At 43.9% G+C, this 21607-nt stretch overlaps 1 protein-coding gene across 2 annotated transcripts in view; it reads right to left on the reverse strand.

Annotated features, from left to right (window-relative positions):
• Positions 1-9766: 9766 nt before the first annotated feature.
• The window catches only part of FSTL4 (follistatin like 4), a 238856-nt gene continuing 227015 nt past the window's right edge, over positions 9767-21607 (reverse strand). For both annotated transcript variants that reach the window (XM_074839056.1, XM_074839055.1), the window contains 4 exons: positions 20174-20323; positions 19477-19584; positions 16163-16272; positions 9767-13067 (listed from right to left, as the gene is read on the reverse strand). In XM_074839056.1, the coding sequence (XP_074695157.1) occupies positions 12365-13067; positions 16163-16272; positions 19477-19584; positions 20174-20323 (1071 nt within the window). In that variant the 3' untranslated portion in view covers positions 9767-12364. The remainder of the gene's footprint in view (positions 13068-16162; positions 16273-19476; positions 19585-20173; positions 20324-21607) is intronic.

Below are 21607 nucleotides of genomic sequence, written 5' to 3' on the forward strand. Positions count from 1 at the left end.
TTGGTGCCAGAGCTGGCCCCACATGCCCAGACCCACCGGCGGGTGCTGCCGCCGTGTCACCCCCCTTCTTCACACTGTTACCCCAGGACCCTATTCCACTCACACCGCCCAGCAGTTGAGGCTGGTGAATAGCAGCGTCAGGCTGTGATTTTGCAGCAGACACGAAGCCCAAGATGCTGCAGCAGCCTCCAAAAATCCCAGTGGCTGAGGCTCCTTCAGCTCCCAACTCCAGACGCAGCAGATAGATCGCTACAGCCATTCGTAAAGTTTGTTTAACAAATATTTTTTCCCGCTGACAGGGAAAAGGACAGCAAACCCTTGAAGATGTCACGGTCACTTTATTGCAGGTCTGGAAACTGGCAGCCTGTACCCGGGGCTGGGTGACCTGGGGTTTTTTTTTGGCTGTGAGTTTTCAGCAATCTCAGGGCATGCTCTGGACCATCCCAGTCTTCCCAAGGAGGTGTGAAAGTGAGTGTAAATCTCCCCAGCTATCACCCGCCCATCGATCGCCAGGCGCTTGGCAGCGTCTGAACCTTTTCGTGAACAATATGTGCTACACAACCGACATCCATTAGCTGCCTCTCTCCTCTCTCCTGCGACACCACAAATACATTATTTGCCCCCAGTGAGCGTCTCCTTCCAGGCTTGCATTAACACCGTTGCCACCACAGCCCCTAATTTATTAGTCAGGGTGTGCTTTTCAATGATATTTACAGCCCGGCTTAATAGCGTGTCTGCATTTTGTTTGCTGCAGATGATAATTCAGGGGTTTGTTTGGCTGACTTAAAGAAACACTTCAAAACAACTGCCAGTGGGTTTGATTTTATTGCTGGAAGGATTTAAATAAACACAAATTTAATGTATTCTATATCACCCCTCGATGTTTTGTGAAGACTGTATCTGCCTCCATCCTGCTTTGCTGATGTTTTGCAGGGATGTTTGACACAAACCTGACTATAGCTCCCAAAACCTGTGCCTTATCCAGAGTCCATTTTATCTGATGCTGTGGCCATCGGACTCTGCACCAGGAGACCTTTTCCTGGTGATCTCACTCATAAAGCATCAGTAGATGTTACTAATCAACATGAACCTGGTTATAAAAATGTGATTTGCAGCCATCAGCAGACTCTTGGCTTGTTGGAGGGACAGTTTTACTTTGAAGAGTGCTGTACTCTTAATTTCAATATAATGCCAGGTAAGTGCCTCTACTAATTGTTCTTTCCCCCCACTGTAATGATAACATGGACCAGTGCATTTTCCTGGTCTTGCCTGGGAGAGGCAGGTCCTGCTGGATTCCCACAGCTCCCATCACCTCCAGGGAAACTACAAGGGACCAGCAAGAGCTGGGAGTCACCCTGTAGTCGAAATTGCACTAATTAAAACCAGCAACTTCTCTGCTGCCCTTATTCCTCCCACACACGCCAAACCCATCCTGTCTTGATTAAAATGTCCTCTAGTGCATCTGGAAAACTAGTGGATGAACTGCTAGTGGATGAAGTGTTGTGCCACTTACATGATGGCTACAACATTTATTTCCCTGCTAACTTCCAAGTGTTGGTGCATAGCGATGCAGAAGCAGGAGCTTTAGGGTGTTTATTAGAGCATCCCCAAGTATCCCAGGTCCCTGAGCCCCCCGGGGGCTCGAACAGGAGAAAACAAGTGAAGCTGCGTTCGTTGACCGTAACACAAATTGACTGCTACTTGTGCTGATGTTTTCAGCATAATTCATTGCAGCTTGAACATGTTGACTATCTGCATAATTTCTCCTTGAATAATTTTACTGCCATATGGGATGCTGCGGACCTCGAGCTGCCGGCTCTGCATATAACCCCTCCGTGCATTAATGAGTCTCACTCAACGAGCGGTGCGCAGCAACCGCCGCATCCCTGGGACTAAGCCCACGGTTTCTGCTGAGTCTCCGGTGCAATATTGTCCAGCTGATGGGGTTGCACGAGGGATGGTTTGCTAACACCCCTCCTGTTGTGAGAAGCACTCCTGAGCGGTGATGACGCTGCACCCCTCCGGGAGGTCGGGGTTCTGCAGACCTTGGGGCAGGGCATGCAGAGCAGCCTGTGCTGGTGAAATGAGTTTTTAGGGTACAGGGAGGATTTTAGCCTCCAAAGCTGTCAAGTTGGGTGTTGGCAACAGCACTGATTTGAGCTTCTGAAGTAAAACAGCGTTCAAGAAAAATGACCAGCTTAGCCTTGCTACACAGGAAAACTTAAGAAATTCTTCAAAAAGCTCCTGTCCTTTGCCATTTAGCCTTAATGCAAAGCATAACCTCTAGCAGTATATGCTGCAGTTAATATTGTTGACAAGCTAGGATGTCTTTCAGTGCAGACTTCATGTCTTAATTAAATGGAATTTGTTTCAGCAAATAATGCTTGTCAAAAGTGGGGTTTTTTTTTGCCTTAGGAACATCACAAAGATGCTATTAGACATTGTGATAATCAGCCATCTGTGTCTCAGTGTTACAATAGCTCCATGTGAAGACAGACTAATTTTTCCCGGGCCAAAATTATAATCATAAATTAAATACACAGATATGGCAGGCTAATCTTAAATATAAAACCACAGAGCTGTAGTACACTGTGCACGAGAAAACCGGGAGCTCACCTATTCCAACCTGATTGCTTTTAGGAGAAGGTCTGCCACCAGATCAATCTGCGGAGGGGCCGGTGTTGAGTGTTCACTGCTCTCCCTGAAACGCCGAGGGCGAAGGCTGCTGGAGAAGCGTGTGATAAGCTGCACAGCTCATCCAGATTGATGTCTTTGAATCAAAGACCAAGGGCCAAAGGCTGTCCTGGTTTACACCTTGCACAAGCCCGTAAGCTGCTGTAGGATCTCACAGGGCTTGGGCTGAGTTCCACAGAGTGAGCGCACTGGAAGAGGGTCCCCTGAATGGCTCCGGGCTGTGGGACCTTCCTGGAAGAAGCTCATCCCTTCCTGGAAGAAGTTAATCCCTGCCAGTGACAGGAGGCAGATGCCCTCGAGGTGCCTCGAGCCCTTCCTGCATGATTTGTCCAGTCTGGATCTGCAAGCTCCCAGCTGCAAATATACAGTTATAAACTTGTGCATATAAACAACACATGCATGCATAGAGAAATTACAGTCAGCTGCTTTTTTCGAGCACAGAGGAGCCCTGCTCCTCACTTCGACTGTATTCCAGCTGAATGAATACACCCACAGTTTAAAAAGCCACCGATTGCACTTACATCCAGTGCAAAAGAGAGGCAGTACCCTGTCATCAACAACCCTAACACGCAAAGGATAAAACAGACACTGTCAGCATGACCTTTTGTCAAGTTTTATTGTAAAATTTGAAGAAAAAAAGCATTTACAGTATCTGTAGAGAGCACTTCGTGTGATTCTTTTTTGCCCCTCCTCTTCTACACCGGGTTACTACCAACACACTGTGCGAGCGGTGCTGTATAACACATCAAAGTAAATACAAATGTATTTCAAATGTTGCACGCTAATACTGTGTTGGTACAAATCTCTACTAAAGTTGATGTATTAAAAATACTTTAATATATTTTATAAATAATGGGGGAAATTCACATGTACAAGCACTACAAGAGGAGGCTTTTTCAGGCAAAGCTGATTTTTATTCTTCCACTGCACATTTTCCAGTGTATGTGTTCAGTGCTGAAAATTATTATTAGTCTGTCTTGAGACAAATGAATCTTGACTTTTAGCAAGTCTTAAAGGGTCGGGATGTGCTGTTGACACGCTCTAGCTGTGTACGTACAGGACCACTGACACCAGCGTGTGAGTTAGCCCATTGATGCAGAAGTTATTCTGTCAAGGGGAAAAGAAAAAAACCACCCCAAGCCCACCTACTAAGGGCTTTTTCAGCAGGTCTTGTGGGGTTGCGTTGATTCTCCTGCTGAATAAGCTTTTGTCTGCAGGATGAGAGCAGAATCCTGGTTTTGGCGAGAGCTGGGAGCACACGGAGATTTCAGAGATTGATGAAGTTGGGGCGGGGGGAATAAGCAGCTGGAAATGCTGTTCAGATACAAGGAGAGGAAGAAAAAAAGGTGAAAAACCCCTCAGTTTGGAAAACAGCCCATCAATTAGCAGCAGGCCACTTCATACACTTATCATAAGGCTTTGCCTGTGTTATTTTGCTCGAGCCATGCTAAATCTACTTTTGGGCTGCGGCCGGTCCCTGAGCTCCCCTCGCACGCTTCATCCCGAGGCGGTGGGCAGGAGGGAAGCTTCGTAGCCATGGCAGGGTGGCAATTTCCCTCGAGATTCCTGGTGTTATTTCTAGACTTGTGCTTCATGGTTAAAGGACACATTGAAGTCCAGGATGAGTAAGGAAATCGCACAGACAAATCATAGGCTTGTGTGTCTAAAGTACAAAGCTGTAGCAAAAGAGGCAAATACATGTCTATTAAAATGCAAATGAGTGCTAAAATGTTGCTCTCTGCTCTTCACGATTTAGGTATTGACAAAAGTGTTTGAATTTTGTTTTCTTCAGTTGTAGCTTTCAAGTTTAATCACAAATCTCCATTAGTTTTCAGTGTCCTCAATGAAGTTTGGGGAAATAAAAAAAACCTCTTAGCCTGCAGTCTCCTCATTTTTTATTTGGAGAGAATAATAACTCGCTGGGTTATTATTTTTGGCCATATGTTTGCCCAAATATTTGTCCATGAAGCCTTCTTCATGGATGTTTGGGATGTCTCGTGCCTGGGAAAGCCTCGTGCCCTCGGAAGCGAGAACTTAGTGTCGTTAGTACACCTCAGGGATGTTATTAATTTTCCCATGCAGGCTCAGAGCTACCAGTGGTTAGTCTGTTTTAAACTACGCAGACAGAAAGTGCCCAGCAAAGTGACTCCCTGAAGCGCCTGTTTGAAGGGCCTCGCCGCCTCCTCGGCGGGGGGGGGACAGCAGTGCCAGGCTCGGGGCTGTGGCATGTGGGGCTGGACCAGCCATGGACCACCAACACTGGATCCTGCATGTTCAACACAGCAACTGCTGCCCCAAACCTTTATATTTACATCAATGCTCTTCTTTTCCCTTTCCCCCATTCGATATTCTGCTATACACTGTCTGATGGAGACAGGTTTTAGCTTCATGCAAGACACTTTGGCCACCTTGGCAGTGGGCTCTGGCACACTTCTCCAGTCTTGCTGCCACAGCACATGGCACAGGTCCGTATTTCTTTGGTGCTGGTACCAGTTCAGGGCAGTACTATGCTTTCTGCTCCAGCATTTTTCCTGCCCTATTGGTTTTAGAAATTGCCAGTACTCACTGTGATTTTTGCTGATGTGGTCCATGTGTGAGGGGAGAAAGAGCAAAGCTGCACCAAGATGTTGTCTACAAACATGACTACATCCCCTTCCACCATTAAAAAAGAAAGGCTATTGAAGATATGAAAATTAAAAAAAAAAAAAAAATCACATAAAGAGCTTTCAGGCTTGAGAAAATGCTGTGTCTTGAGAGAATAAGATCTGCTTAAGAAATCATAAAGAAGCTGATGTATCTGCAGGATTGAAGTAATTTCACTGAGAGAAAATACTGAGTGATTTTGGCTATGGGATAAAGATGGCATCCTGCATGCCAACTGTTGGATGCAGTCAGCCAGCTTCAAAGCTGAAGTTGTGTTTCATACAGGGCTGAATTTCTGCTGAGCAAGCTTGGGAATTGGAAATCTGCCGAGAGCGCGGGGCTCGCTGGCGCTTGCTGTCTGGGTCAATATGTGGCATCTTCCTGGAGGAGCTCAGCTGTGCTCGACACAGCGGGGAAGTTTATTTGCACCAGGCCTAGACATGCTGATGATCTGGATGAAGAGAACAACCTGAAGTTTAGCTATCAGGTGGGATATAGGCCATTTCTAATCAGCTATTTGAAAGGAAGTGATGCTAGTGAGAGTAATTAATAAGCCAGTAGTTAGCCTCTATTTGTGGTCCACCAATATTTTTGAAACTATACTTTAAAGTAATTATCTTGGATTCCATATAAAAGTAAGACTGGAGCCCAGTGCAACACTCTAAATACAGAGAAATATAATAGAGCTGCTCTTATTGAGTTGTCTGCACAACAGGGTGCTCAGGGCTGATGTTAGGAAAATTCTGCATTCTTAATGCTCAGAAAGTGCTTACAGTAGGTACAGTAGGTACTGGCCTGCAGGGTGCAGCTGTGCTAAAACAGATGAGGGTTGAAAGTAGGAATATAGTTGTTTGAAAAAAAAAAAAAAATGCTAGCAGATGTCATATTACTCTTTCCTAGCTCGATTAGACCTGCCTAAAGGAAAGAGAGGTGGGAGTCCAAGATGTCAGCCTGGTGTCCCTGCCTGACCCCACTCAGATCAGGCTTTGCAAGTCCTTGAAGCAAATCTTCTGCAGAAATTAGGCACTTTCCTATGCAGAAACGTCCCTCCACTTTCTGGAAGTCAATTAACATTGAGTTTACTGTGGCCTTAAATAAACCATGAAAAACCCTCCCTCTGCAATACTCCTTGCAGTGAAAAAGAAATCTCTTCAGGTAACGCTGCCATGACTACCAGGCGGTTGAAGTGCCGGTCGTCATCGCACCCTCTTGCTGCAAGTTAAAAAGTAACTGGAAAGCTCTTGGCTTTTGGCTCGTGGGTTGGGCATCCGATGTGAGAGAGAGCGACGTGGCCTTCAAGCCATGCGTGGCATCACGCAGCTGTGGGGAGAAACCTTCGATAATGCGGGAATTTGAGTTTTACTTCTGGAAATGCCAGTGCTCTGACCTTTGTAAATTGGGATGGGCTTCCTTTTTGATTTAGTGCTTGTCTTGTTTACCAGATGCAGCTGGCTTTCTGCTCTCCGCTGTGCTTACTGCCTTTATCCGATGGCTTTGGACAAGTGTCAAAGACACCATAGACTGCCAAGGGTTAGATGCTGAAGTGCTTAATTAAACAAGCCTCTAGGCCACAGCAATTTGCATGGTAGAAGCACCACAGCAGGGCTTTTTATTTTTAAATTTTTTTTCTTCAAGTTAGTACTGGGCACTGTTTAAAAAAAATAATGACTTTTTTTTTTGGTCTTGCTTTTTGCCTCGCAACTACAAGCATTTGGAAAATATGACCCACAGTCCCTCATGTTTCGCAGACCTGAGACATGCAAGAGCCTTGTCCACCATTGAGTTTTGTGCCAGTAGCGTGAATTTTCATCCCTTTTTCAGGAAGTTTCTTTTTTCTTACAGTGAGGGACAAACACAATTACAAGAAGGAATATAAAACCAAAGGCAAACAGAGCTTCTTTTACTAGCCAGTCACGTCTGTGAGGACTGTAAGTCACCGGAGCACCCTGTGAGGAGGGTCATTAACGGCAGCGGGTGAAGGCACCGGTACATCTTCCCACCGCGCTGTGGGGGCCGACCTTTAACACCGTACACGCCGCTGAACTGAGTTACAGGCCCCAATCCAGCCGCTGCAGAGAGTAGACTGCAGAGAGCATAACAAGCCACACTGCTCGTGCTCAAACCATCCTGCTCTGCCTCTGCGGGCTGTAAATCCCACCTCGTCGTACGGGGCAGCCATGGGATTTCAGCATCTAAGGATGTTGGCAAATGCATTAGGCTGGGCTGCAACAGCCAGCTCGCATTGCATGCAAGGAAAAAATAAATTAAAGAGTTGTAGCTCTGTATTTGCAGCCCCCTTCATCACACGGCCCCAGCCCGGGCTGCAGCTCAGTCTCAGTGCTCGGGCACAAGCCCTGAGTCAGCGCCTTTGCATTTTGGGGGCATCCTGATTTTTACCAGATGTGAGCTTTATTTTTACCAGAGGTGAGATTCCCACCTGCCTGTCTTTTTTCTGGTTTTGGGGTCATTCAAAAAATCCTAATAGCCTTGCTATTTCATTCTTTAGTTTTAGAGGTCAGTGTTCAGAAAGAACCAACCTTCTTGTGGAGGCAGGTTACAAGAAAGGTGACATTTCAGGTGTCTTTCTCCTCCTCTAGCAGATACGAGCACTCTCTTCCCAGGCTCACTGTGCTTGGCTGGGAATTTGTCCTGTCCTAAGCACCAAATATAATTGTACCATCTCTTATATAAAAGAAACATAAATAAAAAGCTCTTGCTCCAGCACCAGGGTAGAGATGCACGAGGCAGGAAGGAGGGGTGAAACCCAGGAAGCCATTCAAAGCCTTTGGGGACCAGCAGCTGGTGGTACCTGTCGTGAAAGCACACGGCTGGCAGTGGAGATGCATGTGAGGGAGGGCAGAAGGGAGGCTCGTCAGGCTGGGGGTGGACGAGCTCTTGGGAGCAAGTAGCAGCACTAGAAGAGGTAAATATAAGATTGTTCTCTGCTCTGTTTGCCATAACTAACTGTATTTGGGTTTGTTTTTTTTTTTTTGCTTAGACCAAAAGAAAACGTGCGAAGTGGTGAGTCAGGCAATAAACGCAGGTTTCGGATGGGGGGCAGAGTGGGAGTTGTTATCCTGTACGGAAAGCAAGTGTTGGCTGCTCACCTTGTGGGATGCACTTTGTTAGACCAAGCAGGATTTACCCCCAGGTTTTCTAAGGGAGGAATTATCCGAGCGTGAGGTGGCGAGTCACAGGATACGCAGCAGACGGGGAATCGCTGGGGTCGAGTGGCCCAGTCCCAGGGCTTCTAGGAAGAGCAACAGTTATACACGTAACCCTAGGGATGTTCACTTAAAATAAAGCCCTGAACGGGGAGGGACAAAGGGGGTCTTAGGGAAAAAAACATACAGACATCATGGCATGACTGTATCTTTGCGGAATAACCATGTTATTGCACTCGTGTCAACTCTTACATCTCCCCCAGCCTCAGTTCCCACTTTCCTGCTCATTTTGTTGACCTGCTGTAGGGTCATACAGGGAATTAGCCATTATCTCCTTACAGAATTGAGATCTTGGCCTTTTTATCTGTTTTACGCAGCACCTAGCACACTATCGGGCACTCTAGTAATTAAGACCTAATCATGGTATAAATCGAGTAAATAAGTACTTGTCGACAGCTCATCAGGACTCGTGTGTCTCTCGGGCAAAGCCAAATGGTCAACACAGCCAAATGGCCCAACTCCGTCAAGGCGGGTGCAGGGTTTTTCGATAGCCCCCCCCTCACTACGTCCCTTTTGCAGCAGTGACCGAGCAGCCCTGGCAGTTTCCCATCTTCCACCCATCCTGTGGGCACTGCCCACCTCTGCCCACGGAAATCTTTTGGGCCTTTTGTTGATTTTTTTTTTTCAGTGGTAAAAAAAAAATAATCAGAGTATTACATGGTAAGGATATGTTACTTATTGTCACAGATTCCAAATTAAGGCACTTGTGAGTCTTCCCCCCAATTTAAAAGAACAGTGGATGGTTTCTAAATAGTCACTGAACTGCATAGTTGAAAATGTTAAGTAAAAACTCTCATTCAAAAAGTGAAAATACTGAGGGAAATACTAAGACAAAACAGTATTTCATTATACTGCTGTTTAACCTCAACGATGAACAGAAAATGCATCTGATCTTGGGACTAGAGTCTTATTGTCAACAAGGGACTATTTTTTCCATGATTCTAGTGTCAGTATACCCAACTGATATGTGAGTGTTAAGGGATAACTAAATGGTCATTAATTCAATTTAAATTCATTTCAATTAATCACTGTGATTAATTAATTTATTAGCTAGGAAATAAATGTGAATTGGTGGAGAACACGAAGGGAGTGGGAAAGACTGCAAACAAGGAAATGTAGTGTCTTTTTGACAGAGTTGAAAGGCAAAAATGAGTTGAAACATTTTTGAGTATATATAAAAGTTCTGTGTCATAAAAAAAATAAAATCAGAGTAACAAATGTGCAGCACTTTAATGTCAGATTTGACTGTCGTTGGAACTGTTCACAAGTAGTGTGGACAATCTAAGTTGTACTTCATTTTCTAAGTATGATATATAACCATTAGGATAACTTAGAAAACACATCACCAGAACTTGGGCTGAAGAGGGAAGAAAGGGAACATCTTTGGAAGGTCCAAGTGGGATTTTTCAAGTGAACGCTATTCCAATATTTTGCGACGAACAGGAAGAAGTGAGGTCTGTTACACATCTTTCACAGCCTATATATAAACCAGCCTCAAGAATATTTACCTGAACAGATATATACAGTTTTTTTAAATATTCTTAAAAAAGTAATATTTGCTTGATCTATGACACAATGAACGTCTCTACAGGGAAACTTACCATAGGCATAATAAAATATTCAAGAATTCATAAAAGAGAACACGAGAGCAGTGTTTGGCCTTGGTAAAACACATTTAGGATGACTGCAATGTATGGATACAGCTTTGTTCAAGAAAGGAGTTGTGCATATTTAAAGGTACTTACAAAGCTGGTCTTCTCCTTTCCTTGACATGGGTATGTTTCCTAACCAGATGAGTAGAAAATCATGGACACCATGCATTGCTAAAGGAAGGCTACGCCAATCGGTTTTCTATGTCTGTGTCGCAATGATGGGATCGTCTCTTCTAACCCCTATGGCTCATAAGTGGAAAGAGATGGAGGTTTCAGCCTATGGGTGTTGAAGGGCAATTTCAAGGACTCCGTGTTTAATGAATTCATAGGATTCAGCTCCCCTTCTTCGTCTGTCTGAACAGATTTTTATATATTCTCTATAGAACCGAAATGGTTTAAATTACTTCAGGTCTACAGCCATGCTAAAATGCTACTCTTTTGGTAAAGTTGAACACTTAAAGCAAAGATTACCAATGTTAGTCTGCATCCTTCTCACTTAAAATCCCTCTGCGTGCATTGTGAAATGGGTGACTTTAAGCACCTGCGTTGGAAAATAATTACTGCGTTCAGCAGCTGCTTTCGTACAAACTCTGGGCAACGAGTTGGGTCTTTCGAAAGGCCGATGGGTGGCTCCGGTGCGACAGATGTTTACCTACAGAGAGGGATTTCACCCACCTCAAGACGCTGTTTTTCAAAGCGTTATGTGAGACACAACCGCTTGGATGCGCCCGTTCCCGGCGGCAGCGTCGCTCACCTGGTTTGCACTGCTTGGAGAGCCATAGCTGCTCTTGCCCTGATTCCTTCATGGTGATGGATAGAGAAAGTTACAAAAACGCAACTAGAAAAGTTTTTATATCTTCCAAATGTGCAAATGGATCTGTATTTTTATGGGAACTCAACTGAAATTTCTCAATGCCAGCTGTTGCATTCTAGGGCAATTCAGCTGGTTTTACATGAATCTCTTTGCTCATAACTAAAAGATAATTGACTATAAACAAGTGTACTATAAATGGGAAGAAAAAAATCACGAAGAAAAATTGTTTCCCAGGATGTCTGAAAAGAAATAGGCAAATTAAGGCTATGACTAGAAAATGAGTGAGTTTTCTATTAAAAATACCCTCTGTCATTGTAGCTATTATTTTACGAAGAACCAAGTGACTTCAGTGCTACTAAATATTTAATAAGAGAAGCCAACAGTTTCTAGAAGTGTTGCTGCCTCCTATGGGGATAACCATAACTAATTCTCTGCCCCTGAAGAGCAGATTTTGCATATTGTGCCCAAGCTGACTGCACTCACAAGCTGCTGAAAGCCTAATGCCCCCTTCTCAACAAAATTTTTTACAACCTCTGATCCCACCCTCAGCGGGGCTTTTACCCACTCTAATGGCCTGGTTATTTCATGCCAAATTTCTCAAGTACAATCACACAAATATGCATTAGAAGAGGGGGGACTCATAACATTGCCTTCAGTAGTACCAAGAGCAAAATTAAGCGCAGAAGAAAGCGAGCTGACAGTTACTATTTCTGTTATGCCTCCTTCTGAAATCGCATTTGTGAATCCTCCCAAAGCCATCCCGCAGAGAAAACTGATCAGTTTTCATTAAATCGCTCTCCGAGGTTTCTGTGGGTTGAAAAGTGCTCTCTGATGCTTAGTTTCCCTCATCACCCAAAGGTGAATTTTAACTGCAGTCATTGCTTCTGTAGTCTCTCTGTGTCAGGGTGGGGTAGTCAGCACAGCTAACGGGCAAGGTATACGGGAAAGAAAAGTGATGGCTTGAACATAACATAAAAGCTCCTCAGTATGGAAACTCAAAGTCTGTTTTGTTCTACAGAATCACTAGGTTTCGTGGCTTATACGATATCTCAGTGGAGATATTATTCGCTTCCCAGCATTTTTCTCATAACCACAAATCACACCCCCAAATAAAAAATATCCCTTCAAAACCACTTCCTATTAGCAGAGCATACCTTATATTATAAAACTTGCAAGTAGACCAGTGTTGTACCATGAAGCCTATACAGGGGTTTTTTGTTTTTTCTTTTTTTTTTTTTTTTTCCCAGTGTAAAAATATACAATGCTACTGCTCATTTGTTGCAGTGTAAAGGTCCAACCGGTACTTGCCTGCTGAAGGCTCTACTGCTATTACCCTTTCATACCTCTCCGACCCAGACCACTGTGTTACCCCTCCTTATACCTGAAACCTCACAGCGTAACGTATTTTGCCTCCCATTTATAACAAACAATGAATCTTTAGCTGGTGTAATGAGATACTGTCCAAATAATCCACTGTCTTTCATAATTCTGTTGTAGCTGCTCCAGGGCCAGTCTTTGGATGTGATAGGGTCCTTTAAATTCTTCAGTACATTCATTTTCCCCGTTGACAGCTCTACAAAAAGCACATCTGTTTGCAAATGTGAAGTAGCATATATATAGTACTGATTGCCTTCAGTGAAAGAGGGTTGAAATGTCAGATCAGATACATGTATGTTTGTTTGTAAGTCATAAATCAACTTGATTTCCCCTCGGACGGTTAGAGCCTGGACTTTGATCCTGCCGCTGTCTTCGTCTGCACTGACCAAATAGCGTCCGTCGGGTGAGACGTAGGGTGCGCCCGACACGTCGCCGTTGGGGCCGACGACGGCATCGGTAACACTGTCAATAACGAGCTGCGGGGAGGAGGCCCCCGACCTATTCCTCCTACACTGGACAAAGAAGTAACCGCCCAGGTGGGTATAAGCCATGGTCTGCGGCATGCAGCTATAGTTTTTGAAGTTGATAGTCTTGATGTGGGTCACAGTTTCCAGGTCAATTTTGTGAACTGCGGATTTCGATTTGTTAAAGATGAAGCCAAACCTGAAATAGAAAACATGACACTGAAGTCATCTCTGGAGAGATGGTGATATGCTTGAGAAAAGACAAAAGTCAGCAGAACTGGGAAACTCTATCCTGTTGGTTTCGGAAAGCGTGTGCAATAATGCTGTCTCTTTTCTGTAAGAAATCTCTCTCGTTTTAGTGCTTCTAAAATGTGCTAAAAGGAGGTATATATTTCAGTTAAAATTAGCAACCTGATCCTGGAAGCTTGAATATGTGCTTGGGTATTTGAGTATCATCTTCAAGAGCTGAATCTTTTGATTGGGAAGACCAATTTACAACAGCAATAATATGAAGGCTCGGGTGTTTTGTAGGCTGGTGTTGACCAGTTTTGTATTTAATCTGTTTCCAGTCTAGAGAGATATAATTCAATATATACTCAACATTTCTTCAACCTCAAAACTGTTCAAAATAAAGCATATCCCTGCCAGGTTGGCACCAGAGAGCAACTTCGAGCTGTATGTGTAACCACTGAGTGAAGAGCACGTCCAGCCTCATCTCTTACATTACAGCACCAGAGGGTAGCTGTGATGTGCGTTTGCTCCCCGTGGTGCCTGGGGACCACTGCGGGAGCTGGCAAAGCTGAGGTGTAGAGCAGACTTTGCTAAGCACCGTCCTGCCAGCCTGGGGAAGGTGTAAAACATTTCTCGAGGAACACAACCAGACAGGGTGCACTGATGAAAAGGGGTCTTTGTCTTCTGTCTCAAGAGAGAGCAGACACCAGTGAGCAGAGAATAAATGTTCTGTAAAAGATATATGCTGCAGCACATCTGACCTTTGCTGAAGACAAGAAAAGGTCAAGAATAGCCAAGAAAGGTTTCTGCTTAATTTGAGAGGGAGCCCATAGAAACAGCCTGTTTGTGTTTCCCCTGGATTCACAGGTCACTGATACTGACTTACAAAAACTAATTTTACATCGAGTATCTTTCCATCCATTCAATGCAGACAGAAGGAAATGAAGTGAGTGCTTAGTTTTCTATCTCTTCCTCGAAAGATGTAAAACTGCTTTGTGAAATGTGGAGGACAATATGCTTGCGTGTAGATAATACATATTTTGCTTAAAACACTGGGTTTATTTCTTTATTCTTAATCCATCTGTCAATGAGACATTCAGCAATGATTTCACTTCTAAAGAACGAGCCAATGTAGTGTATGATCCCATGAAAATCACTGGGCTAAGCCTTTCATCTTCCCATTATACTCACATCCATTAGAGACTTCAGAAAATATCTGCAGTGGAGATCCGTAGCGCACTGTGTGTGGGGAAATTGGATATGACACTTGTATTTCTCCTGGATGAATGCATTTTAAGTACACTTTAAAAAATGCCTTCCCTCACAGCATTTTTTTCCCAAGACTTCCTTAATACTTGGCCAAATGCCTGAAGAAGTTAAAAAATGGCTCTTATCATAAACTTTAATTTAAAAAAGTGGGTCAGAATGTGTTTTATGTGCACACAGCTGCAGAGCAGGCGCAGCGCTTGCATGAAATCTATGATCTGAAATCTCAAAGAAAACCTTGCACTTAGGGAGTTTTTAATAGACAACAATCTACCCTGGGAGCTAATAAAAATGGATACATTCCTAGATATCCATCTGAAATAACAGGCAGCTGAAATACATATGCAGGAACATTTGCATACAAATATTTTTTGGCTCACGGAAGAGATTGCTTAAATATTCACCTTCCTGGGACATGCTGGTATTGCCATTTATTGTTTCTGAGTGGAAAATTTAGAACATGATCTCAGTAAGTCTCATTAGACTGTGAGCAATTATTTTTCTGTGCTCAGGGTGAGAGAGAACGGACAAAGATCTGGCCCTGAACAAATGAAATAGGAAATTAGGCACAGCATTCTCTGCTTTGCGCACAGAAAACTATAGATGATTATCTACATTTAATATTTCTTTTGGAAGATCATCTGTATAGAGCTGATAAATCACACGGAAGCAAAAAGACAATAAAACTGAAAAAAGGTGCAATTGTTCCACCTTCCTGTCTTTGACCCCAGACCATACCTTCTCATCGCAGGCTTTAACATTCAGCAGATCATCTACCCCCTGGCACTACCATTAGTCATAATGATATTTTGAAAACAAACTGGAAAAATGAGGTAGGGAAAAATTAAGAATGACAGCCATGAAGTATGTCTCATTATTTTGTGTTTCAGGAAGCAAAGTTATTTATTTTGGATGAGATTCAACACGTAATCATTTAAGTGTGACCCCTCAGTTCTCGGTGTTCACTGCAGGGAACCTCAGATTAATGTATGGAGTTACATTATGATTTTTTGAGTGTTTAACTTAGTTAAACTATACTGGGGACAGAAGATGGTTAAACAGTTGTTATGTTATAACATGGTAAGAATAGTATAAATTGCTGTGCAGTTATCATCAATTTTGATAATGTTAATGGGAGGCTTCCTGTGCCTGCTGGGAAGCAGCCAGTATTACTCCAAGTTATTAGTATGTTAGTTATACAATCTCATTAAGCACTACATTACATTAACATTCAAAGCTGATGGTTCATAGAGGTGTTTTTTTTTAATATGCAGTGCATACCACTTTTCTGCTTAAACCGTGCACCTCACACAGAGATCCAATATTTGAACAAGTTGGAAACACGTGGAAGAACCATGCTTTATGCTTCAGGCAGAATAAACTTTTACCACTTCAGGCAATAAATCTTTGACACAGGTTTCTGCCCAGATCCATAAAGCAGTTTTTGAGGCAGGGAAGGCAACGTTCTGGCCATCAAATTCCCAGCACAAGCCAGGCAGGGCAGCGTGTCGTACTTTGCTGCAAGGAGGCACGGCTGACCAAGCTGAGGTCTGAATGCCCGTGCATGGGCTAAGGGAAATCCAGGTTTGTTTCTTGCTGTTTCAATGATTTGTTGAATAACTACTGGTAATTTGCTCAACCATTTCTCCATTTCACATGTGAAAATTGGGACAAGAGTAGCTAACTTGATCATGAATTCATTCGTTCACATTTGTAAAGTGCTCTAAGATTATTAGAAGGATGCCCACTGGAAGAGCAGCATGGTCTCTACTGCTATTCATTAAGATCATTTCTTACCTAACGTGATTAATAATAAGATTTGTAGGTGGTATAAAAAAATCATCCACTCCTTCAAACGGCGTGCGGATAACACGCTGATCCTCCCCTGTGCTCGCTTCTGGTATTACCTACAATAAATACACACAAGGTTGAGTACCGGAAAAGCAGCAGGTAAGGCAGAAGGTAAACACAGATTACACAGACATACACGGTACTGAGTGGCTTTTCCCAGGGATGTAGAAGACTCAAATTGATGAATGACTTCAAAATATGGTTCGGTGTAGCTGTCTTGCAAAAGGTGCGCTAATAAATAGTATTTGAGGCTTGACATTTGCAAGGTAAGTACACAACTTGACTTTCATAAGATGTTTATATCTTGAGAAAGAGCAGTCATGCAGTTGCTCCAGTAGTATGACAACAGTAAGACCATAATAATTTATCCCGCACTGTCTAAAATAAACATTTATTTCATGGTCATATTTATTAATCTCACTTAAATGCACAATGATAATTTACCAGCTTGAAGGATCAAACACTAACTCACAGCAGTTAATTATCACTTTGAAGGAGAAGAACTGTTCAACCATCTATCACACCATATAAAATTCAGGGAGGAGCAGAGAAAGGCCCTTTGGTTGACCCCCCCGTGCTGTCCTCCAGCACAGTGCACACCTTCATGGACATGGACGCTCGGCTCCTCCACCGCTCCGGAAAACAAGAGGTAAAAGTTTTCAATAATTAAAATGCTAAATACTCAAATTGTTTCCTCGGTTCAAGATGACTTTAGTCCATTCATCAGGAACTTCTGCTGCTCTAATGTGCAGCAGTAGCTGCTTTGAATTTATAGCTACATAATTCATTAAGGAAATGCTAAAACCCTACAAGGTTTAGTTCAGACAGCTGTTCTGGTTGTGCCATTTAGATTTCTTCCAATTAGATTGCTCAAGAAAGATGCCCACTCCTGCACAGTGCTTTCACGAGGCCAGACGTTTGCTTCCCACAAGCCAATAATGGCTAAACAACAGCATCCCATTAGTTGGCTGCAAGGGCTGTTTGATAAATACCTGACTTCCAAAGACAGAGTGGAAATTTAGATCAACCTCTGCAGTAGCATCTTTGTTAAAAAAAGATATTTTACTGGATGTCTGTAACTAATCACGGCAGGTTTTAAGAACAAACTTTGCCAAATCAGTCACTGCCCACCTTTTGAGAAAGAAGGTCGGAAAAAAAAAGATCTGCTGATGCTAATCTCATTCTCTACGTGTGTAACAGCACTTCATAAAGATAACAAAAAGGACTATCTGAGAGCTGGAGCCTTATAACAAGTTTCCAACTGTGCAGATGGTGTGTTCTTCTTAATAATCACATGCTTGTGCCATCTCTCCTTTAATTACAGAAACCTCTCACAGCTGGGTGGAAGAAATTAAGTCAGAAAGGGTAAAGAGAGCCCATTTTGTCTCCTTATACCCTGTACAGAAAACTGCTTGTCCCCAGGTGAGACAAGCTGGTGGCATTGCCTCAGAAACCTTCTTTTGTTTGCCCCCATCCTGTTTCTGGCATCTTTTCCTGAAAAAGCCCATGTTGAGTTGCTGGTCCATTCTTTATTATTGCAAGCCTGCAGGCTGCAGCCTTTATCTCAGATGGAGCGTGTGGCTGGTGGGGACGGCTCGTCCCACCTTCACGGGGCAGCATCCCCAGCAAAGCCTTTGGGCCACCCCACGACTAACGTAGACTCCAGATTTGTAGGTTTTTAGGTCGGAAAGCACAGCCACCCTTCTCCTCTGCCTGCTGGGGAATGCTTTAATGTAGACTCAGAAGCAAACATTTCTGGCAGAGGCAGTATTCACAGAATCATCTCGGTTGGAAAAGCCCTTGAAGATCCTCCAGTCCAACCATGAACCTCACACTGACCGTTCCCAACTCCACCAGATCCCTCAGCGCTGGGTCAACCCGACTCTTCAACCCCTCCAGGGATGGGGACTCCTCCCCTGCCCTGGGCAGCCCATTCCAACGCCCAACAACCCCTTCTGAAAAGAAACACTTCCTAATATCCACATGACACTTAGGTTTCCAGAAAGGTTGGGCAGCAGGTGCCAGAAAATAACTACTGGAAAAAGGTCTGTCTGGATGGATCACATCACCTCTGGTGTCAAGTCTGTCATATGACACACAGCAGCAGCAAAACGCCCAATTAGATGCCTGTACTTAGCGTTTCTGTACTGCCAACAGAACAGTGAATCCTCCAGGGCAATCCAGAAATGGAAGCTAATTTATTTGTCCAAAGCTACGTGCATTACTGTGCCCCAGAGAGCTCAACATCACCGTGGGTCTGATGGTGCTGAGCGCCGAGCAGCTCCAGGGACCTCCCTGGCACCCTTCCAGTGGAGTCACTGACACCCAGTAACAGAATTTGTCCCTGAGCTTTTACTTTTGCTGTTTATGCTTTTTTCATGCCCTAGGGATGCATTTTACTATGAAAGGAACAATTCTACCACATTATGCTCCATCATCATCCAAAAGGAGGCTGAAGGCTTGTGAGACAAATGACAAAATGAGTTCAAGGAAAATAAGTAGCTATTTAGTCTGCTGGCAGAAAACCTGGACTTGTCTTATGTGGAAAACAGGAAGAGGTAAATGCTTTTACCAAATGGGAAAACAGGGTGGCTTTGCTCAGTGCATAATGAGGGTGCTAGGCTAGCAATCCTGAAAGAGCTACAAATCTTGAGGCACGGTACAATTCATTCACCTTTTAATGCTTCTTTTATATGCAATGCCCCCAAATTCTCTGCAGACAGAAAAATTTGCAGGTCATAATAATGTCAGAGAAGGGTGTGCACCTCCGATGAAACGCTACCAATAACCTGAAGAGTAACAGATTTCTGTGCACAAAGTATGCTCTTTGTGGCTTCCTGGTACCCACTGCTTTTAGACCTCAATCAAGTTAAAAAGAAGCTGCACTCATGCAGGCTGCACAAATGACTGGGAGCATGGCGGGCTCGTACTGCTCGCAGTCAGCTGCCAGCCCTTGCTGCACGACTTTACGGCACTTGGCTCTGTCATCAGCCTTAAAACAAAACAGACCTTGGCAGCAAAGCAGTCCTGCTGCCAGCCTACGGCACAGTCATTGCTCAAAAACAAATTAAACAGCAGGAAAAATATGTGAGGATGGACAGAGGAGGGATGAATAAAACACACTAGATATGCAAATGAAAGAGCAGCGTTATATCCAGACCATTAAATGCTGTTAATTACCTGCAACCAACCAGCCACCAGCTTGCTACTGATGATGCCAAGCCGAGGAAGGGCAAAGGCTCAGGTGGGTAAGGACTTACCTGCAGCGTTGGTGAGGATTTCTGCATGTCACCCCAGCTAAGCACCCAGACTTGGTCGTGGGACTTGTCATAATGTAATTTGGTTGGTAACGGGTCAACATCCAGGGACTTAAAAAAACACAGAGACAGGCATTTACACAGTGACCCAAATGCACATGACGAACACTCTGTTAGTTCCCTGCAGACATTCCCATGTACCACGGTCACACCCACTGGTGCAGCTTTCCACAATTACTTTCAAACCAACTGGGGGAGCAGCAGCAGCAGGAGAAAAATCTGGCTGCTTGGAGCCGTTTCCTGCTAGCCATCACTCCATCTTCTGCTGTTACTTATAGCCAGTAGATCAGGGGCCAATTTCTGCTTGAATTATACCCACACCAGTTCATTCTTCCCAACCTGCTTATAAGTAAGGTCAGGCAGTGGCTCAGTAAGTGTAAGCCAGAAATTCACTCTAGCATTATTTTACCAGGCTAGCTGCAAGCCTGGCTGCAGATGCAGCCCCAAGATGATGATAAACAGCCCATAAAGGAGTTTTTTCCTGCCACTGCGGTGACAAACACTGTGACCCCATGGGTGAAAGCAACACAGGCCCAACTTTTTAGTGATGTCAGCAGATCCACTGGGCAAAGATCTATTTTTTTTGTCCTGTATCAAAGTCTTTTGCCCTCACTGAATGAAGCATTCCCCTTGTAAGTACCTGCACGGCTTTCTGAGTCTGGATATCAATTATCATTACTCTGTTCTGCTTAGGCTGTGTTGCATAAATGTACTTGTCTCTGACATTGACCGCTGAAGCCCAGAGGCAGGACTGAGTGCCTTCATCTTCCACTCTAGGACAGATCTCTTCCTGAGGAAAAAAAAAAAAAGCAGAGGAGAAAAGGTTTAATTTCTATAAGTTCAGGGCCTGGAGCAGCAAGAAGCTTAGCCTTGAAAACCATAGAAAAAAATTCTATGGGGATTCCATTAGGATGATTTTTTTCCCCTTTCTTTCCTGGAAAAATTGAAATAATTATTTTATCAGGTAGCACACTGCACCCTGGCTCTACCCCGTGACATTAAACAGCTGGACCTCCTGCAAACTCACATTGAATTTAAATAATCACACAGTCTATGGATCCATCGTTTGAAGTACGCCGTGGTTCATCAAGACTTGCAGTGCTGTCAGCATTTATTAGCAATAGAAATATGACCCTGTGCTTTGAAAAACCAGTGATTTACATTAATCAAATCACAGCTTTATATTTTTCGTAAAGTCTTCATTTTCAGTGCAGGACAGTGTCCTCTAAGGTGCTTGTGCTCAGGGAAACAGTAGCAAAACAAGCAGGGTCCTACAGGCTATTGCTCCAACAGAGAAACTTCCCCTGTTGAAAAGGAACCAAATCCTGCTGCTTTGGAGAAAATCCTGTTTGCAGCTGCCTGATGCCATATTTTGTCTCTGATCCTCCACTCACTGAGTCCTGTGCAAAACTGGTATTAGCTTTAGCAGCAGCCCACTGGTACCCTAAGTTTGAAGAGTCACTCGTGATCTCACCAACAAGCCTCTGCACGCTGGCTCCTCTTCATCACTCCTCCTTCTGTTGAGTTGCTTTATTTGAAAGAGCATTTGTGTGGGACCAGGCTGTGGTGTGGAAATGGGGGTCGGACTATTTGAACACATATATATATATAATTCAGTGAGCACAACTGTTGGTTTTAAACCTTGTCAGTACAACAGCTGGGTCACTTTAAATAATGGCACAGTCTCCCTAAGGGGGAAGCGATTAGAGCAGCAGAACTTGTTCAGGGGAAGAAGAGGTACAAGAAAAAACAATGCCAACACTGGCTCTGTATGAGAGCGGTGATTACAAAGACTTCACCTCGAAGCAGCACAGCTCTGTCAGCTAGGTACCTTGGTGGAGATCACGTGTGTCTTGGTTTTGGCTGGGATAGAGCTAATTTTCCTTCTTAGTAGCTAGAATAATGCTGTGTTTTGGATTCCTGTATGAGAAGAATGCTGGTAATACACATTATGTTTTCAGTTGTTGCTAAGAAATCAAGGACTCTCCAACTTCCCATGTCCTGCTAGTGTGCAGGTGGCACAAGAATCTGTGAGGGAGCACAGCCAGAGCATCAGACCCAAAATGGCCAATAG

This window comes from Strix aluco, chromosome 13, assembly GCF_031877795.1.
Source record: "Strix aluco isolate bStrAlu1 chromosome 13, bStrAlu1.hap1, whole genome shotgun sequence".
Taxonomy (NCBI): Eukaryota; Metazoa; Chordata; class Aves; order Strigiformes; family Strigidae; genus Strix; species Strix aluco.